This window comes from Mauremys mutica, chromosome 23, assembly GCF_020497125.1.
Source record: "Mauremys mutica isolate MM-2020 ecotype Southern chromosome 23, ASM2049712v1, whole genome shotgun sequence".
Taxonomy (NCBI): Eukaryota; Metazoa; Chordata; order Testudines; family Geoemydidae; genus Mauremys; species Mauremys mutica.
Window position 1 is genome coordinate 18760505 of NC_059094.1, and position 27698 is coordinate 18788202.

At 65.8% G+C, this 27698-nt stretch overlaps 1 protein-coding gene across 6 annotated transcripts in view; it reads left to right on the forward strand.

The window, feature by feature from the left end:
• Positions 1-23852, forward strand: part of MAP7D1 (MAP7 domain containing 1) — a 34842-nt gene extending 10990 nt beyond the window's left edge. The window contains exons 2-18 of one of the 6 annotated variants that reach the window (XM_044997775.1): positions 6513-7376; positions 7852-7920; positions 9300-9463; positions 9947-10061; positions 13350-13460; positions 16069-16191; positions 17041-17186; positions 17686-17819; positions 18016-18287; positions 18847-19030; positions 19315-19495; positions 20114-20218; positions 20788-20841; positions 21251-21314; positions 21811-21928; positions 22513-22730; positions 23149-23852. In XM_044997775.1, the coding sequence (XP_044853710.1) occupies positions 6513-7376; positions 7852-7920; positions 9300-9463; positions 9947-10061; positions 13350-13460; positions 16069-16191; positions 17041-17186; positions 17686-17819; positions 18016-18287; positions 18847-19030; positions 19315-19495; positions 20114-20218; positions 20788-20841; positions 21251-21314; positions 21811-21928; positions 22513-22730; positions 23149-23159 (2933 nt within the window). In that variant the 3' untranslated portion in view covers positions 23160-23852. Of the gene's footprint in view, positions 1-6512; positions 7377-7851; positions 7921-9299; positions 9464-9946; positions 10062-13349; positions 13461-16068; positions 16192-17040; positions 17187-17682; positions 17820-18015; positions 18288-18846; positions 19031-19314; positions 19496-20113; positions 20219-20787; positions 20842-21250; positions 21315-21810; positions 21929-22512; positions 22731-23148 lie in introns of all 6 variants that reach the window. The other 5 variants (XM_044997772.1, XM_044997774.1, XM_044997776.1 and 2 more) reach the window with 5 other exon arrangements.
• The last annotated feature ends 3846 nt before the right edge of the window (positions 23853-27698 follow it).

Consider the following 27698-nt stretch of genomic DNA (forward strand, 5'->3'; position numbering starts at 1 on the left):
GTGTGTGTGGCGGGGGTGGGGGGATGGGACAGGCCAGGTTTGTGAACGGGCTGTCTCTGGCTCATGTCATGTCGGCCCATGCCAGGCCCCCTGGGGCTCCCTCCCCGGCCTGTGTGCACTAGGCCAGTGCTGGGGTGGCTGGTGCCGTGCTAGGTCCGAGGCGGGCAGAGCGGAGGCCGGATCGCTGCAGGTGGCACTCGGAGGGCTTGGGGCATTAGCGCAGGTCAGACTGGAGCTGCCGCTGCAGGTGGAAATGCGCGTGTGTGTCTAACCCCTTGGAGCAGCCAAGCTGCTGTGTAGGGCACTGCGAGCCCCAGGATGGGGGACCCTGCTGGTCCCCCTCCTGCCTGCCCCACTGGGGGGATGCTGCCACGGGGCCAGGGGGCGTTGCTGTGTAGTGGCAGGGGGAAGAGGGGCTGTGGGCAGAGCTGGTTCAGTTGATTGCAGGGTTGCACTGGGCAAACCACTGTTCAGACACACCCAGTGCTGTGGGCAGAGGGCTGGGGCAGTTCTTACAACGCAGTAGGATGGAGCTGGTCCAGCCAAGAACCCATGAGGCTGCCACCTCCAGCTCTCGCTCCTCCCTCTGTATCCTCAGCCCTGGCAGTGACCGGGGGCTGGGCTCACCTGCCAGGATGCCTCCCTGCAGGAGCTGCAAGGCAGGGTGCAGCATGTACTGGGGGGGACATATGCATGCGATGGTGGGGGACACTGGGGTGGGGTGCCCATCCCTGGCAGTTTTTCCACGTTCTCCCCTGGAACGAGCCCCTTGCAGCTGTGAGCTGGGTCGCTACTGGAAAGCGATGCCATCCCCTCCCAGTGCCAGCGCTGCTCTCAAAGCCCCTGGGGTGAGCACGCCTCTGCCGGTGGCGCGGAGTGTCTCCGGGATCCCTGGGGACGCTCTCACTAGGCAGCCCCAGCGCTAGTGCAAACGGCCCCTTGCCAGCCGCAGGCTGGGTCTGTGCTTAGAAATACCGACCGGCAGTTTGCTGCCCTTGTGGCCAAAGTGACGAGACGCCAGGGGGGACGTCCTGGCCTGCCAGGCCCTGGCGCTGCGGCTGCACCGTGCTGCCATCAGGAGCCCACCAGGGCTGGTCCTTGCGCGTTTGTTTTTCTCTCCTGTCCTGGCTGTGGCCGGGGCCCTTTAGACAGCGCCTGTGTCTGTCTGTCTCAATCGCCCTGTCCAGCCCCCGGTTGCAGAGCGCTTTGCAAACATTACCCGGGGTGCATTACGTCACCCTGCAGGGAGGGGCCGGCTCTGCAGCCACATCTCACCTCCCGTGCAGCTTGGCACGCGCCTACTGCCCTAGGCCTGCCTGCACTTCAGCCTCCCCACTGCTAGTGCAGGGAGCACGTCCCAGCTGGGAGCTTTCCATGCATAGACTGATCTGAGAGCATTGGCTGGGCCTCCCAATTGTCCTGTGAGTTTTATAGATAGGGAAACTGAGGCATGTAACCATGCAGAGTCTGGAATAGAACTCAGGAGTCCTGGCTCTCACCCCCACCACGCTAACCACTAAACACCACTCTCCTCACAGAACCCAGGAGTCCTGGCTCCCAGGGCCCTGCTCTAAGCGCTAGATAGTGCCGGATCAGACTGTTATTTACAAAGCGTTACGTCAGGGTCTGTTCAGTCTGGAGTGCAAGGTCTGAACCCCCCGAGAGGCTCCACGCTGCTGTGATATCAGGGCTCTGGAGCTGAGGGGGCCTCGCTTCCCCGAGCACAGCGACGACTCCCCATGCGCGTGCCCCTGTGCTCACGTGTGTCTGTCTGAACGGGCTGCTCCCCACACAAATGCTCCGCAGTCACCGCAGCGTCGCCCTTCCCTGCCATGCGCTGCGGCTTGTGGGGCCCAGGCACCAGGATCCCGTTGGGGTCTCCTGCCTGGTGCTGCCGCTGCCATGGGCTCTTGGAGGAGATTGGGGCTGATGGCTCCCTGGAGAGACACGGCCAGGGAGCAGAACGCAGACCCTCTCCCCGAAATGGAGCAGGGCGCCAGCTCCGCATGCAGCAGCTGAATGATGCCCCGAGTTGGCTCCGACAGCCAGACTGTGCCAGCCCCTGGCATGCTCCTTGGGCCTCGGAGCCTGCTCCTGCGGCGGGCCGGGGTGGGGACAGTATTGGGCTGCAGGCAGAGCTGCTCTCAGGCCTTTGAGCCCCCCCCCAGTGCCTGGTTTCTGCTGGCCTGGTCCCCTTCCCGTCTGGGGCTCGCTCAGTGGGGTTCGTGGGATCCCAGCCCAGACACGGTGTGTTCCCGTGCTGGGAACACGGAGCCATAGCTGACTGGGTGACCCACAAGCTTAGGAAAAATTCTCCCCGGGCAGGTGCCCTTGTGTAGACAGGGCTCCGGCAGCCCTTCGCACCAGGGATGCTGGTAGCAGGGTCTGGCCGGAGGCGGGGGTCTGGGTCACGCACTCTATTAAGGTCACATTTATAAAGGGTGAATAGATGCTAATCAGTTGTCAACTGCTTGCTTATAACTGGCACTTCCTACCGAGGGGCTTTGAACTGTTCCCATGCGAGCTACCAACGTCCGTGGCTCACTCATCCATATTGGATCCGTAACCCAGGCTGAGGCCAGGAGACCCCATGGGGCAGCGGTGTCTCCACACACCCTGCTGGCGCTCTGTGCGTGTGCAAGGATGGCAGAGCTGCACTGCACGTCCAGTGTGCCCACACCGCATTGCACACGTGCCCTCCCACTGCGCCCGGTGGCGAGGGGATCGCCGCGGGGGCCAGGGAAGCGCTTGGCACTGGCTGGACCTTTAGGTGCAGGCAAGCGAGGTCAGGAAAAGAGGAAATGTGCCAAGGATGAGATTGGGCTGCCCTGGAGTGACCTCCCCCTGCCAGCACTTGGCCCTGGAGCTGGGTGTCTCTCCTGCCCCTCCCTGGCTGCTGCTGCAGTGGTTACTTGTGCTTCCCTGCTTGTTTTAGTCCAGGTGATTATTCAATGGCCTTGCAGTCAGCCCAGCCAGGGAATCGGCTGCTTTCCGAGGGCCAGGCCGGCCCAGTCACTGCTGCTGAACTGCCAGGCACGCGGGGTCTCGTGGTCAGTCTCTGGGTGTGAGCGCGAGTCCCTCAAACCTGGCAGGCCTGTGTCTGAATGGGGAGTTACCAAGGCAAACTCCTATGGATGGACGGACACACACCTGTGTGCCCGCCTCTCCTGTCCTCACAACGGGCACACGCCCTTCCCGAGAGTTCTCAAATACGCCGGGTTACAGTTTCCACCCTCTCCTGGTTCTGACCCAGCCTCAGCCCTGCTCCTGGGGCTGGCGAATGGGCTGGAAGTGGCATTCGTCCCTCTGGTGCATGCCTGGCATGTGTCCCCTTGCAGCATGGCCTGGCTTTTCTCTCGCACTGCCCCGTGTGCTGCTCCGTAAACGGGCAGGGGCTGCTGAGTGCTCGCGTTCTGAGCAGGGGCATGGAAGGACACAGTGCAGTAAATCTCGTGAGCTGTGAAAGTGTGGGCTGGGATCCCACTGCCGGCGCAGCCACCCCAGCTCCCAAACCCCTCCGAGGCCAAGCCAGGCCGCCCAGGCAGGGCCCTCGCAGTTAGAGGTAGAGGTGCTGGCAGCCCTTCGAACGTGGCACATTGAAACCTAACGGCTAGAGAGCGGAGATTGGCCCCACGGCTCTGAGCAGCGGCTGGAGAACACAGTGCAGCAGAAGGCCGGGGGTGGGTGGGGGGTGTTACTGACCCTCGGCCTTGGCACCACATTTTGGGAGCTGGGTCTGTGGCTCTGGATGCCCCTGTTCAGCTCACGCTGGGTGCTGGGTTCTCTGGAGATTCTGGCTCTTGGTGTCCCCGTGGGGAGCTGCTGGCTGCTAGAATTCAGCTCTCGTTTCCAAGCCTGACTGAGTGGAGCTCTCCAGGAACCCAGCCCCCAGGAGGGTGCTGAGCTCGGTGAGAAGTTGGGCCAAAGCTCTCCTGGTGCAGCTGCACGGGGGCCGTGAGTCACGGAGCCGCCCGGCTCACGCTGCCTGTGCTGCAGCTTTGCTGGGAACCCGGCGCTGTGATGCCAGCGCTGACACCCGCTGCCTTGTAAACAAAACGCCCCTTTGATCTGGCGTGTAACGCGCCCACGCCGATGCAGACTGATGGGTGGGAGCAGCCTGGCAGGAGAGGCGCACGCGGGAGCAATTCCTCGCAGAGGCAGGGACGGTGTGTTCCCCTGTTGTGTCTGTGGGCGCGGGGACCGGGTCCTGCGACGGGGGAAATGGGTTTCTGTGTGTCAGGGACGTACCTGTTTGGGGAGGGCTCTTTGGGTGTGTTGGAGGCAATGCCAGTGAGCCAGAGCAAATCCTTACCTCCCTTCCCCCCACCTCTGCCAGTGCCCCTCAGTCCCGACCCCGCTAGCCTGTATCTGAACCGGCGCTGAGCCTGCCAGCTCCGCCGAATGGCCCGTGCGATGCCCTCCCAACACGCCCTCCTGTAGCCACGGGCAGGAGCCGGCCCCGTTCTCTGCTGACTCCCAGCAACCCCCAGGGTGTGTGTTGGGGGGTGTTCTCCCTGCTTTGTCGCTGGCCTGGGAGAGGCCTGCACGTCCGTCCGGTCAGGCCCAGTCTGTCACTTCCTGTGGGAGCGGGTGGGGTGCGGGAGGCGCTGGGTGGCCCCGCGCGGGGGAGGCGGCCTTCGGTTGCTGGAGATGCGTCGGCCTCACATGGACATTCTTGCAGCATTAGTCAATTGTTGTGTGCAGGCACTTGCCGCAGGCTCTGTCTCTGCTGCCGGGACCAGAGCTGGGCTGGAGCGATGACGTCGGGGGAGCTGGGACGGCACTGTCCTGGGCTGGGAAAGGCAGCTCCCGCTCCAGCGCTGGGAAGGGATGGGGCACTGCACCCCCAGCCAGCTGGGGCAGGGGTGTTCTGCCTCCTGCTGTGCAGGGTCCAGCCCCGGGCCCTCCCCTTCCCCACCCCGGGAACCCTTCCCTTCTGAGCGGTGCTGTTTGGGGGCAGGCTTCGCTTTGAGCCGAGGCTCCAGGACCCTCAGCCCCCACCTGGGAGCAGGGCAGGCAGCTGCTCCCACAGGAAACAGGGTGGCTTTGTGCCCTGCTGGCTGATGGCCGGTGCTGGGCAGTGCCAGGCCCTCGCCGATGGGCGCTCTGTGCATTGTGTGAGCTGGCCGGAGGGACGTGCTGTGCCTGGAGCGTGGGGCGTGTGGGCGACTAACTGCCGTGGGGCCCCGCCCTCCATGGGGGACATGTTCGGAAGGGGGCAAGGCAGGGCCTGCGGGATCTGGGCCCAGCGATGCCCTGAGTGCCCAGTGCTGTCCCAGGGGGTCACTCCGTTCCCCTCCTTGGGGATGCCAATGGCTGTGGATTGGCTGAAGGAGCCTCCGGCTTGGCCCTCCCATCTCCCGGGGACACCAGGGCCTCTGCGTCCCAGCTGGAACCTGTCCCACCCACCCAGCCGCTGCTCCAGCCCCCGCCCTGTCCCCTCCGTCCTCATGCTCTGGGTCTTTGCTGGTCCTGCCAATGCTGGGACTCCGTCCGTGCAGCCCCATGGGAGCACGCACCTGGTTCCTGTGCACTGGGTCCCCTTTGCTTCCTTCAGATCTCCCCCTCCCCCAGTCCGGCCTGTGGGTCCTGCCACCCCTCTCCCCCCGAGACCCACACCCTGGCTACTTGTGCTGCCCCTGCTCCTGCAGGGAGTTGGCACCTGGGGCTTTGTCTCCCATAGTCTGTGGGTCTGCTCCAGGCAACCTATGGTGCTGTGCACATCACAGGGACAGGGGACAGGCCACCTGGGGCGCGAGCTGCCGTGGGCTGGTCTGTGGCAGGGTCACTCCCAGGGGGCTGGGCTGGCTGGGTACCCCCAGACTCCCCACTCTGTCCCTCTGGCCAGCTCCCTGCCTGGTACGCGGCCGTTTTGTTCAGTAATCCGCCCTGGCCAAGCCAGCTGCCGACAGGGCGGTTCCAAGCCCAGCCTCCTCCGGTGGGGCTGAACCGTCTGCCCAGGCCTGAGAGAACGAGCATTGGGTGGCCCTTGTATGAGACACATGGGGGCCCCCAGGGGCTGCCCCATGCCTGGCAGAGGTGGAGGGGGGCTGCCGAGGGACTTGGGGGAGAGGGGTACTCGGGGAGCTGGCGGGGAGGGGGACAGGCTGTGAGTCACAGGCCCTGGGACTGGAGCGAGCAGCATTCAGTGTCACTTCTCACATCCCGTCCTTAGTTCCTGTTTCAAGGCTAAAATAGTCGGTGGCCATTGGGGAGGGCGGCGCCGACTAGCTCCCCCTCTGCCGCTATGGCCCCGGGCAGACGGGCAGCACTGGTGCCCCGTGGCGCCAGTGCGATGCCAGGACGGCCCTGCCTGGCCATTGATCACCCCTGGCTGAGTGAGGCCGCGGTCAGGAGCGCTGGGGTGGGGCGGCAGCGTGGGGCTCTGGCGCGCCGACCTCCCCCGATTCCTGCCCCCATGTGGCTGGAGATGTGCCCTGGGGCCCATGTGTGGGGCTGGCCTGGGCTCTGGGGAAGGACTGACCTTGTTCTCTTCTGCTTCTGTGTTTCAGCTAAAGCAGCACCCCCTCCAGGGCAGAGCGTCCCCCCGAAGAGTGACCAGCCAGCTCCTGCTGCAGCCCCCTCCCCATCTACAGGAGAAACATTGCCCCCCAGGAGTGACTGGCCTGCCCCTCCCGCAGCGACCCCTATGGGAGAGTGCATCCCCCCCCCGAGCCACCAGCCTTCCCCCCCTGCCACACCTGCCCCTGTTGCAGAGACTCCTCCAGGAGAAGCCCTGCCCCCCGAGGGAGACCAGCCAGCCCCTGCTGCTACCCCCCCATCTCAAGGAGAAGCCGTGCCCCCCCGGCAAGACCAGCCAGCCCCTGCCGCTGGCCCCCCACCTCCAGGAGAAGCTCTCCCCCTCCGGGGAGACCAGCCAGCCCCTGCCGCTGCCCCCCCACCTCCAGGAGACGCTCTGCCCCCCCGGGGAGACCAGCCAGCCCCTGCCGCTGCCCCCCCACCTCCAGGAGAAGCTCTGCCCCCCCGGGGAGACCAGCCAGCCCCTGCCGCTGCCCCCCCACCTCCAGGAGAAGCTCTGCCCCCCCGGGGAGACCAGCCAGCCCCTGCCGCTGCCCCCCCACCTCCAGGAGAAGCTCTGCCCCCCCGGGGAGACCAGCCAGCCCCTGCCGCTGCCCCCCCACCTCCAGGAGAAGCTCTGCCCCCCCAGGGAGACCGGCCGGCCCCAGTAGTTTCTCCAGCCGCTGTGGAAGGGACCCCTGCAGGAGCAAAGAGCGCTCCAGGAAATGCCCGGCTTTCCCCAGCTGCAGCCGCCCCCACGGGAGAAGCGCTACCCCGCAGGAGCAATGGGCCATCCCCTGCCACCGCCGCTTCTCCACTCCCTGCCGCAGCGGCCAGCAGCCCCAGGCCCAAGCAAGGTGTGTGCGCCCCTGGGGCAGTGCTGCACAGGGCCTTGGGTACCAGAGCCCTGGCCAGAGGGGACGATTCCCGCTTGGCGGACAGGCCCAGAGCAGCGGGGCTGGGACGACCCGAGGGAGGCTCGCAGGAGCTGGTGCGCTGATCCCTGCAGCCGGCTGCGGGTGCTGGGCCAGGCTTTGTACAGGCCAGCTGGGGCCCGGGGTGGGTGTGCGGCCCCAGAGCACCCCTCTGCAGGGATTAGCGGGAGCATCCTGGCCAGCGGGGGGGCTGCACCAGGGACTGCGCAGAGCAGCTGCCTGTGCTCCCATGCCGCGGTCCGGTTCCCTGGGCGGCTCTTGGCCGAGGCCACAGGCACGACCCTCATGGATCACACGTTGGCGCCTCCCCTCTGCCCAGCAGATGTCCGGAGCCGCCCCAGGCCGGCGGATGGGGGCAGCCCTGTGCTGAGCAGATTTTCTCTCCTTTCTCCCGCAGGTGCCCAGAGAGCTGAAGCGAGGCAGAGGCAGGCGAAGGAGCGGAGGGAGGAGCGGGCCAAGTACCTAGGTGAGCCCCAGGCCCTGCAGAAGGGAGCTGGGGGAGAGGGCCGTGTGTGCAGGTGCCCTGGGCTCTGGGGGGGCTCTGGTGGGCGACGGGCACACAGGAGCGTGGAGAGGGTGCCGTGGGCACCAGGGACTGGGCCCGGATTCGGTTCTCAAAGGGGAAGGCGGGATAAAGACAAACCCAGTTAGAGGAGCTTGGCGGGTTCATTGGGAGGCGGATTAGCCGGGAGTCGCAGGATTAGCCCCGGGCGCTGGGATCCCAGTGAAACACGGTGCCCCTGCTGCCCCAGGAGCCCCGAGCAAGCCAGGGCCTCGTGCTCTCGCAGCTCCCGGCGGTCGCGCTGCAGGGCCCCCTCCGCGTCCCCACACAGCAGCCTCCTTGTCTCCCAACTATTTCCACCCTCATTCCCCCATTGTTTCCCTGAATGTGCTTTTCAGGCCGGCTTCTCCACTCCCTTTTGTCCTGGCCCCAGGCTCCTCCCCTCTGGGCCCAGCCGTTGCTGCGGGTGCCTCTGCCCCAAATCCTCCTCCAACACCTGTGGCTTCTGCCTGCAGGGAGCTCGGCAGAGCCCAGCTCCTCCGGCCACCTCACCCCAGCGGCTCCACGGCCCCACTGTGCCCAGCTCTGGGCCTTTCCAGAGCTTCTGCTCCCGCACTCCCTGGAGGGATCTAAGCGAGCAGACAGTCAGAGGTGCTGTCCCAGGGCTTCCCACCCGTCCTCGGGCCGTGCCCCGTGCCCGGCAGGGCCAGAGTGGCCACTGCTCCACCCGCTGCTGTCCGGCCAGTGTCCAGAGGAAGGGGGAAAAGCCCATCCCTGTGGCCAGCAGTGCTGTGCTGGGGGCTGCATCCTGGGCATGGGAGCGTGGCCAGGCTGCCCTCCCCTGCCCTCCCTCGCTGTATCTGCCTTGGGCAGTGAAAGGGGGCCAGCTTAGATGGGGTCCCCATCGCGTTTGGCACTGCCCGGCCCCAGGAGCGGGGAGGCCCAGGATGGAAAGGCCTGTGGGGCAGCGTATGGGCACTGCCTGGCGCCATGTGCTTTATAGAAACACAGGCCTTTGGCCCCAGGGGCTCCGAGTCTTCCCAGGGCAGCGTATCCGGGGGCCCTCGCTGTGTGGTCTGGCAGAGGCCAGGCGCCGGGTCCCGTCAGCGGCTTCGTTCGGACCAGGTTTCAAACGAACGCGGCGGTGGGAGGGGAGGGGAGGGGAGGGGGCTGTTTCTAGGGGCCCTGCACTGTCGTGGCCTTTAAGTGGAAGGGCCGGGGTGGGGCACCGCAGACTGAGCCCAGCCACCCTAGCCAGGCCCTGGGCAGGAACCCGGCCCAGCCTGCCCCTGTGGCGCGGGGCGCTGCGGGCTCCGTCCCCTGACAGCCGGGCTCTCTCGCAGCCACCAAGCGAGCGCTGTGGCTGGAGAAGGAGGAGAAGGCCCAGGTGCTGCGGGAGAGGCAGCTGGAGGATCGCAGGAAGCGGCTGGAGGAGCAGAGGCTGAAGGCAGAGAAGCGCCGGGCCGTCCTGGAGGAGCGCCAGAGGCAGAAGCTGGAGAAGAACAAGGTGGGCGCGGTGCTGGGCAGGGCAGGGGCAGCCTCTGGGTGGCACCCAGTGCCCCTGGGTACGAGACCTCCCGGGCACAAAACGGGATGGAAAAACCACCCCAAACTCTCCAGTCACCTCAGCCCCCGCCTGCCCTGGACACCTGTAACCCCCACTGCATGTCCCATCCCCCGCCTCCCCTGTGCCCCTGCACCCTCCCAGCATGCAATTGCCCCCCAGCTCCCCCCCTGCAGCTCCCTCCACGTGCCCCGGCAGTGCTGGGTGCGGCCGGCGACAGGTGCGTGTCCTGGCTCCCTCTGGGGCCCACATTGCGGCTCCTCCTCCCCAGGGACTAGTTTCAGAGCCAGCCCCTTGCCCCAGTCCCTCACCCTGACCCCTCAGGCTGGGCGCCGAGGCCGGGATGCAGCTCGTGCTGCTGCAGGCGGCTCTGCGCCTGCTCCCTCCGCCTGCCCCGCCCCTCACCCCCTCCTCTCCTTGTCGCAGGAGCGCTACGAAGCCGCCATCCAGAGGTCAGCCAAGAAGACCTGGGCCGAGATCCGGCAGCAGAGGTGGTCGTGGGCTGGCGCGCTGCACCAGAGCTCCCCCCGGCACAAGGATGGTGAGTCGGGGGCTCAGGCGCATGCACGGCTGGGCACAAGCTGCCTGGGCTCTCCGTTGGCGTGAGAAGATGAAAGGGGGGATGTGGAATCCTAGGAACTCTCCCCTGCCCAGGTGGGGCACCAGGCTCTCTGCAGCGGGCCATGCTCTGCAGTCGGCTGTGCCAGGGTTCACCCACCGCAGCCTGGAGGCTGGAGGATGGCCTGGGAATGGCCGAGGGAGGGGCTCGGCAGGTTTGCAGTGCCCAGGTAGGGGCAGGGCTGGGGGGATCCATCAGAACCTCCTTGCCCCTGAGCAGCTGCCCTCTGCGCAGCAGCACCAGCATGGTACCCTGCGCCCGCTGGGGCCCCTCCCTCTGCGCCAGGGTGTCGCTCTCGGTGCCTTTGCCCTGTGTGTGGGCGCGCCGGGTCCGCATTGCCCAGCGGAGTTCGGTGGCTGGTGTCCTATCCGCGGGCAGGGGTGTTGGTGCCCGCTCGCTCTCCGTCTCCAAAGCCGTGCCCTCGCCTGGCCGTTCCTGGGCAGCCTGCAGGAAGGGGAGTCACGTCGGCTGGTTGTTGTGAATACGGAGCTGCGTCGGTGCCGTGTCGTCCTCTGTCTCTCTGGGAATGTGATACGAGTGAGCACGTGTGGAAATGGCACAATGTTCTGGGGGCCCGCGCTGCTGTTGCCCCATCCCCGGGCGGAGACGTGGCGCAGTCCAGTATGCGTCTGTGCTGAGCTGGGGCTGCAGCCGGCTTGGCGCTGCACAGAGCACCATCCATCGCTTTCGCTCCGCCTTCTGGGGAGCCCCTCGCTGCCAGTGGGACGGGCCTCTGAGTCATTTGTCCCCTTTACTGCGGCTTCACCCGTTCCTGGGCACTCAGCTGGGACTGGCACTGCCCAGGGTTCGCGCCACCTCCCCCAATGGACAGGTTTGAGCAGGGCCCGAATGGGGGAGGCTCTGCCCACAAACAAGCTCCGCCCTGTGAGGTCACCTCTCCGAGTCGGGGGGGGGGGGGGGGCTTGACCATGCCCATGGCTCTGCTGGGCTCAGCTCCGCTTTGACTGAGGGGAAAGAAACCTGCCGAGGCAGCTCCCCAAGCCGCCCACCTGGGGCACCAAAATGCAGCATTGCTCCCCGGGAGTTGTGCAGATCAGGGACGCACCCCCACAGCCCTCTCTGCTCTTCCCCACGTGCGGCGTGAAATAGTGAACAGTGCTGGCATTGACGTGATCGTGGCTGGGCCGCTGAGCGAATGGGGGGGTTCTCCTTGCTGAGCTGCGGGTGCAGGCTCTCTGCAGACTCAAGTAAATGTCTCTGCCTCATTTACACGCAGGCCACGTTTCTGGGGTTCTCCTGCAGCCAGAGCAGCTAGAGGCTGGCTGTAAGGGGCGCAGGCCGAGGTGCTGGAGAGGCAGCGGCATGAGGGATGTGGGGGTGCGCGCTGGCTGAATCCAAGTGCCGTTTGTGGGGGAACTTGGTGGGAACGGCAGAGTTTGGATTGGTTTCTGCTGGGAGCCGTCGACGGAGCAGGGCTCACAGGCAGGGGCCCGACCTGGGGGAGCTGGGCCCAGCTCCGGCCCTGCCCCAAATTCTGACAGGTGCTTGAACAGCCTGGAGCACCCCAGCCATTCTGACTCGCTGCCCTCTGGTTCCGGGGGGCCCAGCATGGGACGCCTGGATCTGATTCTCCCACTGGGCAGCTTGCAATGGGGCAGCTCCGTGGGCATCTCGGGCCAGCTCCGCCCGTCAGCAGCTGCTTTTGCAGATTCCATCCCTAGGCAGTTTGGGAGGAAACCCCCTTTTTGCTCTTTTTTTTATTATTATTATTAAATGGCTCTTTCCCGAGCTCTGAACTGACCAGGAGCTCCCTGGCCCTGTCTGACACCCCGCCCTGCTGCAGGGCTCTCAGTGGGGCGTCGGGATGCGCAGGAGGTCTGCTCCCTCAGGCTCGCCTGGCATCTGGGCCAAGGCTGCCCAGACCTGCCCCACTGGGAGGAGATGGTGACAGCCCTGGAGCCCCGGCCTGAGTGCCACGTCCCTGCCTCAGGGCTCCGCTCTGGCTGCCAGCCTGTGCCACTCAGCAGCTGCTGGCTCAGCACAGAGAACTCCCCAGCTCCCACCTCCAAGGCGTGGGGCTGCCTGGAGCACTGTGGGACGAAACCTTCGAAGGGACCCTCCCATGGCTGGTCCCTGGCTGGGACTCCTGGCGGTGGCCGAGCTGCTCCCCCTCCCCTGCCCTGCCCAGGGAAGGCTGCACCCCGACCAGGGCAAGCTGCAGTGAGTTAGATGGGAGGGGGCAGTTCCATCCTGGGGCAGCCCCTCGGGTGGGCTGAGCCTGCCCTGGCCCGTGTCTAAGACGGGGGTTAGCCCCCAGCCCCTGGCACTCTGATGCAAACTCCCACCGTGCCAGAGCAGTGATGCACAGCTGTGAGAGGGCCGGGCTGTGCTCAGAGAGGGCCAGGCTGGAGCAGGACAGGATCGAGGGGCACTGGTGGAGTCGGGGGGCTGGGTTCAGTGTGTATGTTTGGGGATCACCTGTCTAGTGCCTGCAGCCCCTCGCAGCCCCCCAACCTCCTCTCCAACCAAACTCCGCTGCTCTCCCTCTGCTGGCACCAGCTGCGCTGTGCACTGGAGACACTGCCCCAAGGGGGCTGGGATTCGGGAGAGGTGAACTGCCCTTTGACCCCAAGCTGGGGTCCTCAGCCAGCGACTTCTCAGCCCCCCCTGGCACCGCCCCTGCTCCCGGCAACCTCCAGGGCCAGACACAGACCTGGCTTCTCATGAGGCCCAGCTGTACAGGGCCCAAGCGCGTCGTCCCAAAGTACCCTGCTCTGTCCTGGCAGAGGAGATCCCTGCCTGATGAGCAGAACCACTCATGGGCCGGGCCAAGCCGAGCCTCCTGCCCCAGGAAGCCAGAGTGCCACAGGGCACTGGCACTGTTCATCGCTCCCTCCAGCGGGTGCTTCTCCTGGGCAGAGGGTCCAGCACCCCCGATGGATGTTCCAGCAGGTGCCAGCTCTCCGTGGATCCCAGCAGCTGTCCTTGTGCCTCCTGTGTGCCGCGCCCAGGGCTCTGTGTCCTGTCTGCGCAGGGCTGCTCTGACGCTGCCCCTCCACCCCTGCAGTCCTGTGCTGGGGGCAGACGTCCTCCCGGAGCCCCGGCCGCCGCCCCAGTGCCCACATCCCCGCCGATGGGAGCTCCATCCTGCCACTCGAGGGGCACACGATGCTGCATGCCTGCATGCAAGGTTCCCCCGGCTTCCAGCCGCCGTGACCGTAATGCCCTTGTGTCTTTTCCCTCCTTTAGGTGCGAGCCGGTGCTCAGTGTCCGCTGTTAACCTCCCCAAACACGTGGACTCTATAATCAACAAGCGGCTCTCCAAATCCTCCGCCACTCTCTGGAACTCTCCCAGTAGAAGTAAGAGACCTCTGCCTTTCCCACCAGTGCATGGGGCCAGTGGGGAGAAGCAGCTGAGGGAGCTGACCCCAGTTCCAGCCCAGCACTAGGGAGATGCCCCCTGGAGTGCCAGGGAGTGCCCGTCCCCCCCAGTCCCTGCCCTCGCAATGCGCCGCCCGTGGAAAGGGGAGAAGCCGTTTGCTGTTTTCTCTTGCAGGGAGAGCCAGGAGCTCGCAGGCGTCTCCTCGCTTGCTGGGCGAAGCCCCTCACCTGGCCTGTCAGCATGGCGCTCTGCGGGTGCCGCTCTGCCTGTGACTCAGGGCTCCGTGACCCAGGTCTCCAGTGGGGAACCAGCCGGTTCTCTGGGGAACCCCCCCCCCCCATGTTCGGTGGGAGCTGAGGCCATTCGGGCACCGCTCCCCACCCTCGCCAGCTCTCACCCAAGGGAGCCGGGGGAAATCTGTGCAGGGCGGTGAACTCAGCGCCAGAGGGGCTGGTGCCAGATGCACTGGGGTCCGTGCTGCCCCTCGGGCTGGGGGGTGAGCTGGCAGAGTGCTTGTGATGCTCTGTTAGTGTGACTGGCATGTGGGGCACATGGGGTTGCATGCATGTGTGACCGGGGGGGACGGGGATGGCGCTGCTGTGCTCAGAGCATGGGGTCATGGTTGGGCTGCGAGCTGCGCGGGCTCCATTGGCAATGGGGCTGGATGGGGGGTTGCTGAGAGATGGTGCCCTGTGGGGCCGGCCTGACCCCCCCCCCGCAGTGCTCAGGGGGAGGGGCTAGCTCTGGGGCCGGCTCCGCCTCTGCCCTGGCAGCATGGGCCGTGGGGGCCTGGCGGGTGGAGCAGGAGTCTGTCTGCGCCGTGCCCCTCCATACAGGCTCCTAGGCCGGGCGGCTCGCCGGGAACAAGGCTGGCTGCCTGCACGGGCTGCCTGGCTCTGCAAGGAGCTTGCCCGAGGAGCGGAGCCCTGTGCCCAGCCCTGCACCACGGCTCGCCCAGCCAGGGGGCTATTTATAACCCCGAGCTGCTGGTCTGTTTGCTGGTTGCCTAGTGATGGGAGTTTGCAGCCCTCCCGTCCCGTCCCGCTGAGATATAAATAAGCTGAGCAGCTGATGGGGGCGGTGACTGGCGGGGGCAGGGCTGTGTGAACCTGGCTTAGCTGCCCCACGGGGGCTGAGGGGAGCTGGCTCTGCCAGGGGCCGGGCCGCCCTCCAGGCCTGCGGGTCAGGGCCCAAGCAGCAGGTGCGGCAGCCTGCTAAAGCCCAGGGCACGTGGGTCTCGGGGCTCAGTGGGACAGAGGTGCAGCTGACCCCTGAGTTCAGGACTTGCTGTCTCCAGGAGTGTGACGGTCTGAGCCCAGGGCCTGACCCTCAGGAGCCGTTGGGCTGTGTTAGCCAGGCGTGGTGCCAGGGGAAGGAGCAGCGAACTCGGGGTTGGGGGTCCTTGTCTGGTGCCCCCCATTGTCACTCGTGTCCCCGATTTACCCACCCTGGCTTGGAGGGTGTTTGCTCCCGCCCTGTGAGAGGGATTCCCAGGAGGGGCGCTGGCCCGTGGCTGAGGCTGTTTTGGGGGTGGGGGTTGTAGTGAAGGGACAGATGGATCCCAGCAGGGCCCAGGACGGGGATGGGCGGGAGGAGGCTGCCAAGGGCATCACATGGTCCTGGAGCTGCGGTGCCGTCACACTTGGAGCGTCAGCCCGGGTGGCTGAGCAGGTGTTCGCCGTCCGGGGGCTGAGCCGGGAGCTGGGCCCAGGGTCCATGGGGACTCCAAAGCCAGTGCCCCCTGCCCCACAGGCGGGGTGATGCAAGCCGTGGGTCTGGGCCCAGAGCCAGCGCCACCACGGCACGAAGAGGCCTTGGGGGATGACTGGCTGCCCAGCTCTGGGGAGCTGCATGGACAGTGCCTATCCCGTTGTCATCCTGCGGCGCAGTTGCCAGCTTTTTCTCCTCTTACTGTACATCTGTCTGTCCCTGCCCACCTGCCCCCGTTTCACTGCCTTCCCCGAGGCGAGCGCCGGGCTGGGGAAGGTGCTGGCAAGCGGCAACCTGGGCAGCAGCAGAGTGCGACCCCCGGGCAGCAGGAGCGAGGGCTCCATGCTCGGCTCAGTCCTTGGCCCTCTGCTGAGCCCGGGCTGGCGGGCTGTGCCAGAGGGCGGCTCTGCAGTGGACAGGCAGGGCCTGGACGCTCCTCGCCCAAGCTGCACCCCCTTGGATCAGGAACTGCAGGCCCGCCGGGCTCCCCCTCCCTTCCCGTGCCGGGTGGGCCCTGTGGGCTGCCCACCGGGAGAGTGGCTCAAGCAGGGCCCACAGGTTGGGGTGGGGGAGAGCAGCCCTAGGGAGGGGCCCGGCCCAGCTGAGCCGCTCCAAAGGCCTTGCAGGCAGGCGCTGGCAGGCGTCCGGGGGCACCGGGGCCCTAACCCAGCCCCTTGGGGAGCTCTCCGTGGGCTTGGGGTGTCCCTGAGGCACTGAATGGGGTGGCAGCGAGGAGCCCCGGGAATGGAGATGGTGGGGAAGGGGCAGGTGTTTAGCCAGCTGGTGCCAGATGGACCCAGGGCCTGAGGACGGGGGTGCAGCTGGGCCCGGAGAGGTGCTAAGGTCCCCCTCCCCCAAACTCTATTTCTTTTCCAGACCGGAGCTTGCAGCTGAGCCCCTGGGAGAGCAGCATCGTGGACCGGCTCATGACGCCCACCCTCTCCTTCCTGGCCCGCAGCAGAAGCGCCGTGACGCTGGCCGGCACTGGCAAGGAGCAGGGTAAGCTGGGCTCTCCGGGGCATCCGGGGTGCGTGGAGCAAGGAAGAGCCAAAGCCATGGGGCTGGGCCGGGGCTGATCAGCACGAGGCCCCGTCCGAGGAGGTGCCTGGTGACTCGGTCCGTGACAAGCGGAGGTCGGAGAGGCGGCCGTCCAGCCCCGGTTCACCCAGCTTGGGGGAGCAGACAGGCGAGACGTGGCTTCGGCTGGGTCCCTGAGCCCTGCAGAGCAGTACCCGGTCCTGGCACACTGACGGGGGAGGGCAGCTGGGTGTCTCTGGAGGATGCTGGGTCTCTGGGTGCCTGTGCCCTGGTTCCCTGCTGGGAGGACAGTCCCAGACAGTGCAGCTAGAAAAGCCTTATGTTAACCTGCCTCTTCTCTCCTCCTGCAGCCCAGCCTGGTGTCTGCCCCCTCCCGCCCCCCTTGCATTGTCCTGGGCACGTCTGCACCCGACAGCCCCTTTCTGGTGGCCTGGCCCTTGAGATCCGCTCTGGAGGCCGTGGGCTGGGACCTGGGCCGGTTGCTCGCTGGCCCCTGGGGCTGAGCCTGGCAGGGGCTCTGCTCTGTTGGGTTTGTGCCTCTCGGCTTTGCATGGCTGTTCTTGGAGCTGGGGATTATCCCAGGGGTGCAGCTCCCGCCCCCAGTCACCACACCATGGTGCCCTGGGCGCTAACGCGGTGTGGCAGGGGGCTAGTGATCTCAGCCTGGTCTGTCACCAGGCCTCTGTTCTTCTGGAGACCCCCACGTGCCGGGGACCCCACACTCCTCTGGGGGGAAGGTCCTGCAGCCTGCTGGCTGATGATCTCTGCCCCTGCCAGGGCGGCCAGCCTGACCGTGTGCTCTGCCCCCAGCAGTGCCGGTGTGCCCCCGCTCCGCCTCCACCAGCCCCCTCAGCCCCTGCAACAACCACCGGGTGCAGCACCGCTGCTGGGAGCGCCGCAGGGTGGTGGCCAGCAGCCCGGACGTGACGCCGCGCCGGAGAGTTGAGTCCTCGCCCGTGAGTGCTGCCCTGCTCCGGCCTGTCCCCGAACACACCTCTCCCCAGGCGCATCTCAGGGCCTGGCTCCCCTGTGCCCCCCGGGCTCTGCCCCCTGGTGTCTGGGGGACGGGGTGGTTCGTCAGGCAGGGCCCCGCTGCAGCCAGCCCGTAATGGGTGCTGGCCGGACAGCAAACCCAGCAGGAACGGATCACGTCACTGCTGCTGCCTGCCACCCACCAGCGGGACCGGACCAGCTCTCGAGGGACTGGCCAGGCCTTAGTGTCCCCTGCAGAGCAGGCCTTGCCCCTGGAGGGGTCTCATGGCTGCCATTCAGGCTGTGCCCCATAGAGACAGCCCAGTCCTGGGCAGGTCTCTGTGCCTTGGTTTCCCCTCTGTACCGGGGGGTGACAGCCAGGGGACTGTGAGAGATTCGTGTGCCCCCATCTCGCAGTGAGCTGGCAGGTCGTTATCATCCCCTGCTCCTGGGCTCTGATTTCTCTCCTCCCCCGCACAGAAGAAGAAGGAGAAGAAGGACAAGGAGCGGGAGAACGCCAAGGAGCGGAGCGCCCTGTCTCGCGAGCGGGGCCTCAGGAAGCACCAGCCCCAGCCCGGCAGCCAGCCCAGACTGCCCCGGCCCGCCGCGGACAGCAGGTCAGGAGCTGCCTCAGCCTGGGCACTGTTAGCCGCTCCACAGCCGACTAGCCGAGAGCCGGGGGGCCCTGCCCGCGGTGCCTGGGCCCAGACCGGGGGCTCGGCAGGGCCCTGCGGTGCTGCGAACTGCGCTGGGCAGGCTCAGGGTGGGGGCAGCCGCGGTCCCCCTTAATGCTTTGTTCCTCTTCGTTTCCAGCCCGGGGCCAAAGAACCGGCCCTCATCGCCTGCCACCCCCAACCACCGCCCGGCTTCCCCCAGCCCAGGCCTCAGCTCGCCCCACAAGCCGCCACTGCCCCGCAGCGCCCACTCCTCCCGCAAGGGGCGGCCCAGGGCCACGGAGGAGCGCAAGGAGCGTGTGAGCCAGCAGAAGGCACACGAGAGGAAGGAGGAGGAAGAGGAGAGGGGAGCAGCCTCCCCGGCCCCGCCCGACGCTCCCAAGACCCCCGGCCCCGCTGAGCAGCCCTCAGGTCTGAGAACACGCACCGTGATCCAGCCACGTCTCGCAGAACCCCCGCCGGCCCCTTGCAGGGTCAGGCGGGAAATGGCTCGGGTGCAGCACCGGGCCCCTGAGCCAGTGGGCATCTGCTCACAGCACTCGGGTGTGGGCACGGTTCTTCCTGCATCAGACAGCTTCACACCTCCCTGCTTGGGAATGGCCATGCCAGGCCTTCGGGGCAGGGGGTCTAGTAGGTTGGAGCAGGGGGGCTGAGAGCCAGGACTCCTGGGTTCTGTCGCTGGCCCTGGGGAGGGAGGGAGAGCCAGGACTCCTGGGTTCTATCCCCGCTCTGTGAGGGGAGTGGGGTCTAGTGGTGTAGATCATGGGGAGTGGGAGCAGGACTCCTGGGTTCTGTCGCTGGCCCTGGGGCGGGGGAAGAGCCAGGACTCCTGGGTTCTATCCCCGCTCTGTGAGGGGAATGGGGTCTAGTGGTGTAGATCATGGGGAGTGGGAGCAGGACTCCTGGGTTCTGTCCCTGGGGAGGAAGTGGGTGTGATGAATTTGTTCGTGACACTGTGTGCATTCTGCAGGCACTGCTGCCCCCTCTGGCACCCCCAGCCCCACGCCAGCTCCTGCCACGCCTTCGGGCAAACCCATGGCGGGCACCACAGACCGAGAAGAGGCAGCCCGGCTCCTGACAGAGAAACGCCGGCAAGCCCGCGAGCAGCGTGAGCGGGAGGAGCAGGAGCGCCGGGAGCAGGAGGAGCGGGAGAGGTCAGTGGCCCGGCCTCTCAGGGTTGCCCAGGGATGGGGAGGCAGCGCTCACCCCACTGCCAGTGGCCTCGACACCCCGCAGTGGGCCCAAGAGGGGCTGTTGGAGCTTGGCACTTGGGGGCATTGACTGTCCACAGGGGCAAACCTTGGAGCAGCAGTGTCCTGTGCCCCACCCAGCTCCCCTGGGAACCCTCCGCCGTGTCACAGGCCTGGCAGCTCGCGGAGGTCTGGGGGCAGGGTGGGCCAGGCATCGGGCACGGGGACTGAGGTGCCGTGTGCCGTAGGCGCCAGAGGGAGGAGCAGGCCCAGCGGGAGGCCCAGGAGCAGGCTCAGCGGGAGGCAGAGGCCCGCCGGCTGGAGGAGGAGCAGAGGCGTCAGCAGGAGGAGCAGCGCCACCAGGAGGAGCGCCAGGCCGAGGAGCGGGCCCGAGCCGAGCAGGAGGAGATGGAGCGGCTGCAGAAGCAGGTGCAGGTGGCAGGGTGGGGTGGGGGGTGGGCACATGGGGAGTGGAGCAGGATGGGGGACTCCGGGAGGGGATGGGCACAGGGTGGCACCATGGGGTCCATGGTGGCATGGGGTGGGCAGGGGTGACACCAGGTCCTGGGCACAGACCCCCAATGTGGGAGGGAGCCACGTACCTGCCCTGCCACCTGGTGAAGCACCAGCGGCTGGAATTCCCACGCGGCGGCTGGCAGGCAGCTGGCGATGCCTGGCCCTTCCCCTGCGAGGGGCTGTGCCAGGGCAGGCTCTGTGGAGAGCTGCCTGGACCAGGCCCTCAGCCCAGCCTTTGCTGAGGTTCAGCATGGGAACAGCCTCCAGCCCTGGCCCCCCGCTGTTCCAGCCTGTACCCCACCCCCCCTCGCAACCCACACCCCAGCCCCGGCCTGGCTCCCGGTGGTGTTACTGCCCCAGCAGCCCACTGTGCCTGTGCCATGCACACAGGGTGGCGCTGGGACCTCCACTAGCCACTCGCTCCGCCTCCCCGGCATGATGGCTGGCGAGGCCCAGCGGTGGGAAACACCCCCGCGGGGCGGGGCCCTTGCCTGCTCTGACCCTGGGGGCTGGCTCCCCCCCATCCTGCAGAGGGAGGAGGCAGAGGCGCGGGCCCGCGAGGAGGCCGAGAGGCAGCGGCTGGAACGGGAGAAGCATTTCCAGAGGGAGGAGCAGGAGCGGCTGGAGAGGAAGAAGGTGAGCGGGGAGGTGGGGCGGGGCGCACGGGGATGGGGGTCGTGGTTCATTGCAGGGGGAGTGGGGCACGGTGGGGCAGAGAGCAGGGGAAGGTGGGGGTGAGGCAGGGGGAGTGGAGCAGGGGGTGGGGCAGGGAGAGGGGCATGGGGCAGGGCAGTGTCGGGGTGGGGGGCGTGGGGCAGAGCCCAGGAGGCTGGCATGGTCCAGGCAGAGTGGAGGAGGGGGGAAGGGGGGCAGTGGTGCAGGGGCAGTAGGGCAAAGCAGAGCCCTGGGGATGGGGAGCAGAGGGTGGTGTCAGGGTGCTGCACAGATGGACTCTGGGGAAGCGCCTGGTGAGCTGCCGGGTCAGAGCCCTGTGCCCTGGAGAACAGGCGGGAGGGGGCAGCTGCCAGCGCTTTCCCCGTGGGTGTCTGGTGCAGTGGGGACAGCTGCCCCTGAAGCCCACGTTGGGTGAGCCAAGCAGGGTTGGGCCCATCGTCCTGTGGAGCTCTGCCGCCCCGAGCCCAGCTGGGCAGAGCGTGGGGTGCCAGGCGAGGGCTCTGGGACTGACCCACCTTCTCCCTCCTCAGCGGCTGGAGGAGATCATGAAGAGGACGCGCAAGTCAGACGCAGCCGATGCCAAGGTGGGTGCCTGTGGGTGCAGCGTGCCAGCGAGTGCCCTGCTGTGCGTGGGGCTGCCCGTCTAGTGTGAGCCGCAGGCCGTGCCACGCGGTGATGGGCCGGGGAGGAGATTCTGGGCCCAGCCCCTCCTGGTTCTTTGGTGAGACCCTGGGTTGCCGCATGCCTGACCTGTGCCCAACCCTCCTGGGCTAGGGCTGCCTCGGGTGGGTGCGGGAGGTGGTGAGTGGGCAGGTGCCAGGGCTGGGGAGGTCAGTGCCCCACATCCCAGCAGCCCTTGGGATGGGCCTGGAGGAGTTGGGGTCTCTCCCCTGGCTATGTCCCCTCCCCCTCAGCAGGGCATTCCCCGCGAGTCTGTAGGGCTGCCCCCCCGGCCTCGGGACACAGCTCAGCGTGCTCCTCTCCCCTCTGCAGAAGAAGGAAGAGAAGAAAATGGTGAATGGGAAAGAAGCCAAACAGGAGACTGACGCCAGCCCAGGTAAACGCAGGGCCTGGGGCCCTGCAAAGCTGCTCCCCCACCAGGCTTGCATGGGAGAGCCCCTGCCCCAGCCCGCCCCCCCAACCCCTCCCCCACCCCTCTGCTCCGTCCCCCATCCCTCCCCCCACAGGCCACACACCCCTCTGCCCCTAACCCCATCCCTCCGGGCCCCGGGCGGCACACCCCCACCTCCCTCTTCCAGGCCTGGGCAGCACACCCCACTATGCCCCCTCCCCCCCCCGCCCCTGAGCCCAGGCATCCCACCCCTCCACGCCCCAGACCCGTACACACGAGGCCAATCATGCAGGGCTCTCCCATGGGCCAGCCCACCCCACTGGCCCTGGGAGACATCCAGCCCAGACCCACAAGTGACACACACCAGGTCTCCCTGGCCAGGCCTGTGTGGGACACCCACCCCCCACCGGTCCCACAGCCCTACCCATCCCTCCTGGGGTCCGGTCCAGGGGGGCTGACCCATCTCTGCTCCGCTCCCCAGGCTGTGGGAAGCGAGCAGGGCCGCTGGCGAAGGAAGAGGAGCTCCCTGAGTCAGCGACGCCCAGCACAGAGAGCCAGGGTGTGCGGACGGGCCCTGTCCCTGAGGGGCCGCAGCAAAGGTATCTGCCCTGCGGGGGAGGCCAGGGGGAGCAGGGACCATGCAGGGGCGGCTGGGAGCGCCCGGCCCCAGGGCTGGGGGAGCTGGGACCGCGTGGGGGCGGCTGGGAGCACCCGACCCCGGGGCCATGGGGAGCCGGGACTGCGTGGGGGCGGCTGGGAGCACCTGACCCCGGGGCCATGGGGAGTTGGGACCGCGTGGGGGCAGCTGGGAGCACCCGACCCCGGGGCCATGGGGAGCCGGGACTGCGTGGGGGCGGCTGGGAGCACCCGACCCCGGGGCCATGGGGAGCCGGGACCGCGTGGGGGCGGCTGGGAGCACCTGACCCCGGGGCCATGGGGAGTTGGGACCGCGTGGGGGCGGCTGGGAGCACCCGACCCCGGGGCCATGGGGAGCCGGGACCGCGTGGGGGCGGCTGGGAGCACCCGACCCCGGGGCCATGGGGAGCCGGGACCGCGTGGGGGCGGCTGGGAGCGCCCAGCCCCAGGGCCGGGGGAGCTGCAGCTCTGCAGCCTGTGAGGGTTGGAGCGAGAGGGTTTGCGGCTGGGCTCTGTGAACCCCCTTCCCCCCCGTGTGTCACTGCAGCCCCCCCATCTCCCCTCACAGCCCCCCCAGCAAGGACACGGCGCCCCTGGTGAACGGCGTGCAGCCCGGCAAGCACGAGAACGGTTTCCCTGGCAAGGAGGTGGGCCAGGGCGTGCTGGAGCTCTCACCGCACAGCGGCAGCGCCGACCCCATCATCCCCTTCGGGGACAAGGAGCCCTTCCTCAAGACGGCCGTCGTCAAGCCCCCCCAGGTCACAGGTAGGAGCTTCCCCTGCCCACCCTTGCCGGAGCTCGCGCCTGCCCGACATGGATCCTCTGCATGGGCCCGGGGGGCGGGGGGGGTGGGGCTCAGGGTGGGGGCATAGAGCCCCAGCGGGGTGGGCTGGGGGTGGCCCCAGCAGGGGGAAGGGGCTCGGCTTGGCCCTGGAGCAGATCCTGGCAGAGCGACAGCGTCAGCTGGGCAGCACAGGTGCCGCCCCCTCCTCTCGCCACCGTGGCCCCTTGTGTCCCGGGCCGTCCTGCCGGGTCTCCCCCCGGCTCTGCAGCCACGGCCGCCGGATGCTGCGTGCGGAGCCCTGGGCCGGGCACGGCTCTGCTCGCCGGCCGGGCTGGCAAGGTGTCCGTGAGCTGCGCTGGCCTAATCCGCCTCCCGCTTTCTCTCGCCCTCTGCCCGCAGAAGTGCTGTGAGGGGCAGGTGCGTCTCCCTGGGCAGAGCGCCCCCTGGTGGCCCGCGCCGTGGCTGCCTCGGTGCGGGGGCGAGGCGAAGTGCCAATTCCAGACTTTCTCACCGAACTATAGCTGTTACCAGACGAAAAACCACGTCACTCCCACCTACCGCCCCAGGAAGAGGATGAACCGGGCAGGGCAGGGGGCCAGGACGTGCCCCCCCCACCAGCCCCAGGGACTCTTGGTTTCTCTTTTTGTTCGTTTTTAACATGCACCTTATCAGACTGACACCCCCGCCCCTCCTAGCGGTTCCCACCGCGCCGCCCCTGACGTGTGGTGTAATAATGTCGTTATTTAACTTGCTGGGGACAGTGTATGTGAATAATGTAAATAAAGCTCCGTGTGACATCAGGGACGAGCGCCGGGCCCAGCTCTCTCTGTGCAGGAGGCGGGGCCCATCCCGCAAGCTTGGAGGGCGCAGGAGGCTGGCGCTCCCCGGCCGTGTTCATGGGTCTAGGGTTCGATCTCATTTAACCTCCCGTAGCCGGGCCCAGCCAGCCGCTTGGTGCCCCCCGTACGACGTGCTACGCTTCTGGGCCGCTGCGGGCGCGGGTGTCGGTGCTGTGTGTGTGGGAGGGGCCGCCAGGGCCATGCCCGCCTCGCTCGGTGCCAACGTGACAGTGTTATGCATCTGAACAATAAAATGGAAGAGCCGCCCCGTCTCCGCGTCTGTGTGTGTGCTCGGAGCCTGCCGGTCCTCGCTGCCTCTGCCTCCTGCTCTGGGCCGGGAGGGGGCAGCTTGGGCAGAAGGGAGGGCTCAGGCTTCTCTTACCATCTCCAGCCGGTGACGCCGGCGCCTCGGACCTGAAGCTGGAGCCAAGTGCACACGGCCTCTCCCTGCTGCGCTGGGCCCGGTGCAGAGAACCAAGGCTCAGCCTGGCCTTTCCCAGCCTCTCACCCCTTGCTCTTCTGTGAGAGATGCTGCTGCGGGTGCTGAGCTTCCTGCCGCATTATCGCTGCAGTCCAGGAGATGGCAGCAACCTTCGTGCTCTTCATTCTCTGCTCCTGGGCCGGGAGATCCCAGCAGGCCCTGTCCTCTCGCCTAGTCAGGTGCCAGAATGTAGTTAGCTACAGGATACTGAGTCCAGCCCTGCTGCAGCCGCACTGAGCCCAGGAGGTGCCTGAAAGGAGCAGAGCAGGACCCTGGAGCTCCGTCCAGCAGGAGCTGAGACACAAGCTCATTTTCCAGCCCGGGTAGGAATTGTGCAGCTGATTCCGTTTGCAGAATTTACAACTCCCCAAACTTTTTGGTTTGGGGATTTTTTTTTTTAAATCGTAACATTTATTGAAATATTTTCCTGAAATTTTCCATCCACCTGAAAGCCTCTAAACCTGGATTCAGTATTTTAAATTTCCCTTTAAAATGTAAACATAGGATTTAAATCAAAGAGGAGAAGCGAGGCGAATGGTTTTTTGATATTGAATTTTTCACAAAACCCAAACCTTACGTATAGAACAAGTTGCTTGCACTTCTCCCCATGCCATGAGCGACCGCCTGCCACCCACCCGTGCAGCCCACGTGGGGAGAGATTGGAGTTTGTTAGTTCTTTGTGACTGAGAGTTTATTACAAATGCCCTGTAGCTCTGGGCCCACCCCCAGCGTAGTGTGTCTGTCTGTGTGCACAGCCCAGCCGGGCTTAGGAACCCTCTGCTGTCCAGAACTTCCTCTTACCGGCAAGGTCTGTTAGTTATATGGAAGGTCTCTGATTATCGGGAAAGCTGGTCCTAGCACAGCGAGCCCGGTGGTTGGGGATGTATTGTAGTTCTCAAGATCTCGCTCCTGGCTTGGTGTGGTCTGGGGGATTGGGACTGGCAGAGCAGTCAGCCGTAGGCTAGCCAGATGCTTAGCTGCAATGCTGACAGTGTAAGGGCAAGAACTGTCTCTTTGGGTGTAGCCAGGCAGTGCCCAGTGGCCAGGAGTTACCACAGTGCAAGTACGAGTTAATAACAGCAGGGCAAGGCAGATCCTTTCTTAGCCATTTGTGGTGAGGTCTCCCCTTTGGCCTCTGCCCTGTGTCGCTAGCCTCCAGGCCTGTAACATGCAAGCAGAGAAAAGGATTTGTGAGGGTTGTGTTAATCGCTGAGATGCCGAGGAGCAGTCGTTAGTTGACTCCTGGGCTGGGGATCCCGCTCGTCCCCCATCACAGGAGCGGAGGGGTGTGCTGCCGGGGAAGGTTTCTGTGGTGGGCTGCTGGATACTTTCCGCCCCGGCCTGCGAAGACAGCCGGCCTGGCTCCAGTCCTGGAGACCCAGGATCCCGCTGCTCCCTTGGAGGAACAGATTCCTCAAAGCGTTAAATCTACTTCCTAACCCCGCCCCCAGGACTCCCCTCCCCCTCGAGCTGGCTGCTCAGCTGTTCTTCCCTTCTAATATGTCGATGACACTCTGGGGGTCTATTTTCAGCCCCCTTCAGCATACCAAGGTCAGCGTGGCTGGCCCTGGTGCATGGCTCTCGCTGGCTTCCTCCCCTGCCCAACCACAGAGCCTGGCAAGGGTGGGGAAAGGGGCCTCCGGGTGCGTTCTTTCCAAGTGTCATCAAGCTGGAAGGCAGCAGGAACGTGGCATTGATGGTGCTGGCTCTGCCAGTGCCAGGAGCAGAGCCAGGGCAGGTCCGGCTGCAGCCCAACACTAAAGCAGTAGAGCTGCTAATAATAACCAAAGAGCGAGACTCTTCCTTTCACAGTGCTCAGAGGGCTGTGCCCCCCTTATAGGGATGGGGAAACTGAGGCACAGAGTGGTTCCAAGGTCACACAGCCTGGCAAAGTCAACACAGAGCCCAGCTCTCCTGGTTCCCAGTTTCCTGCTCAAAAGCAATGTCAGGTTGTGCAGGGCTGCGCCCAACCATTCGAAGCAAGCCCTGGGGTCTTAGGAGGGGGTTCAGAACCAGCGGAAGCCGGGATCCGTTCCCAGCTTTGGCAGCTGGAATCTGACATTCTAAGTCGCCTCCTATCAGCACTAGGTTGTTGTTTCTTAAAGGGCCAGTGCTCCAGACCAGATAGGAAGGTGGTGGGTCATATACCTCAATGGTGCCCTGAGGGGAGGGAGTTCCTGACCGGGCCCAGCGGGGTGCTCTCTGCTGGTGGGTTCGATGGAGCTGTGGGTCACGCAACCACTCTCATGAGCATGCCCACCCCTATCCCTGGGGTGCAGGACGCTTCTCCCACATCTAGCTAGGCCAGGAGGTGACCAGCTGAGTGACAGGGTCTGACTCCAGCAGCAATGCTGGGGACACTGCGCTCCCTATAGCTCTTGTCTGATGTACCCCGAGGACACTGCTTTGCTGGGCTCCCTGGTCCCAGGGCTCTGCAGTAAGTCTGCTGCTCTTCTGGCATTTCAGACTTCCCTTGGGTGTCTGCTTGTAACCATCACAGGAGAGATTGTTCTGGCTGTTCCAGCACCTGGATCAGTGTTGCTCTCAGCTGGGCCTCCCATCTCAATAGTTTTTGCTCTGCTGTGGCATCTATCCAGATCAAATGGCCCATCATTCCTTACAACGTCGCATGGAGGGAGGGAGTGTGGGGGACCCTCCCAGCACTCAGCACGGACCCTGGAGGCAGAGTAAGGAGCAGTGCTGTCCCTCTCCCAGTGCTCCTGCTCCCAGGAAGAGGCTAGGACAGTGCAGAGAGAGCTGAATGCCCACCCACCCCCCAGCCCAGCAAGCAGCAACTGTGGGGAAGGAGCCACGGGCCAATGACACCGAGTTTATTAGATGCAAGGTTGGGGAGGGAATATCTTTTATTGGACCAACTTCTGTTGGTGAGAGAGATGAGCTCTGAGCTTACGGGCCTGGGAAAGGAACTCGGAGCATCACAGCTCAGTACAGGGGGGACCAGATTGCTCGCAGGAGGAGTTCACACACGTTGAAGGGACCATCCAAAGTGAAGTGGCTTGTTAGCACTGCTGGAGCCATGGGACAAAAACATGAATTTATTAGACCTTTCCGCTGCATCCAGCCCAGCCACCCAGGAGTGATGCTTTTTAATAGGACTGCAAACGACTCACTATTAATTGTATTACAACAGCACCTCGAGGCCCCAACTGTGTTCGGGGTCCCATTGTGCCAGGAGCTGCACCGGCCCAGAGACACACGACGGCTGGGGAAGTGAGGCACAGAGAGGCTGGTGATTCCCTGGGTCACACAGGGAGCCAGTGGCAGAGTAGGGAATTGAACCATGGTGTGTATCTCAGGACCCTCCTCCATGCCCGAGACATCCTGTTAGATCTGTTCCAACAGAGGACACATCAGGTGGTAGGCTGGCTCTTGGGGTGGAGGCTGGGAGGCAAGATTCACACATAAAGACATCTGAGGCCTTGAGTTAGCACCACGTCACCAATCCAGCCCTGAGGCTGATGGATCACGGGCCTCTGGCAGGAGGAATTAAAACAATCCCATCTGCAGGTGGAAAAACCCACAGGCCACGCTGGCAGGCCCTGCAATGCTCCAAGAAGCCTGTGAGTGTGGAAAGCCCCAGATTTTCCTTCCACTTGTAAATGTCAGGG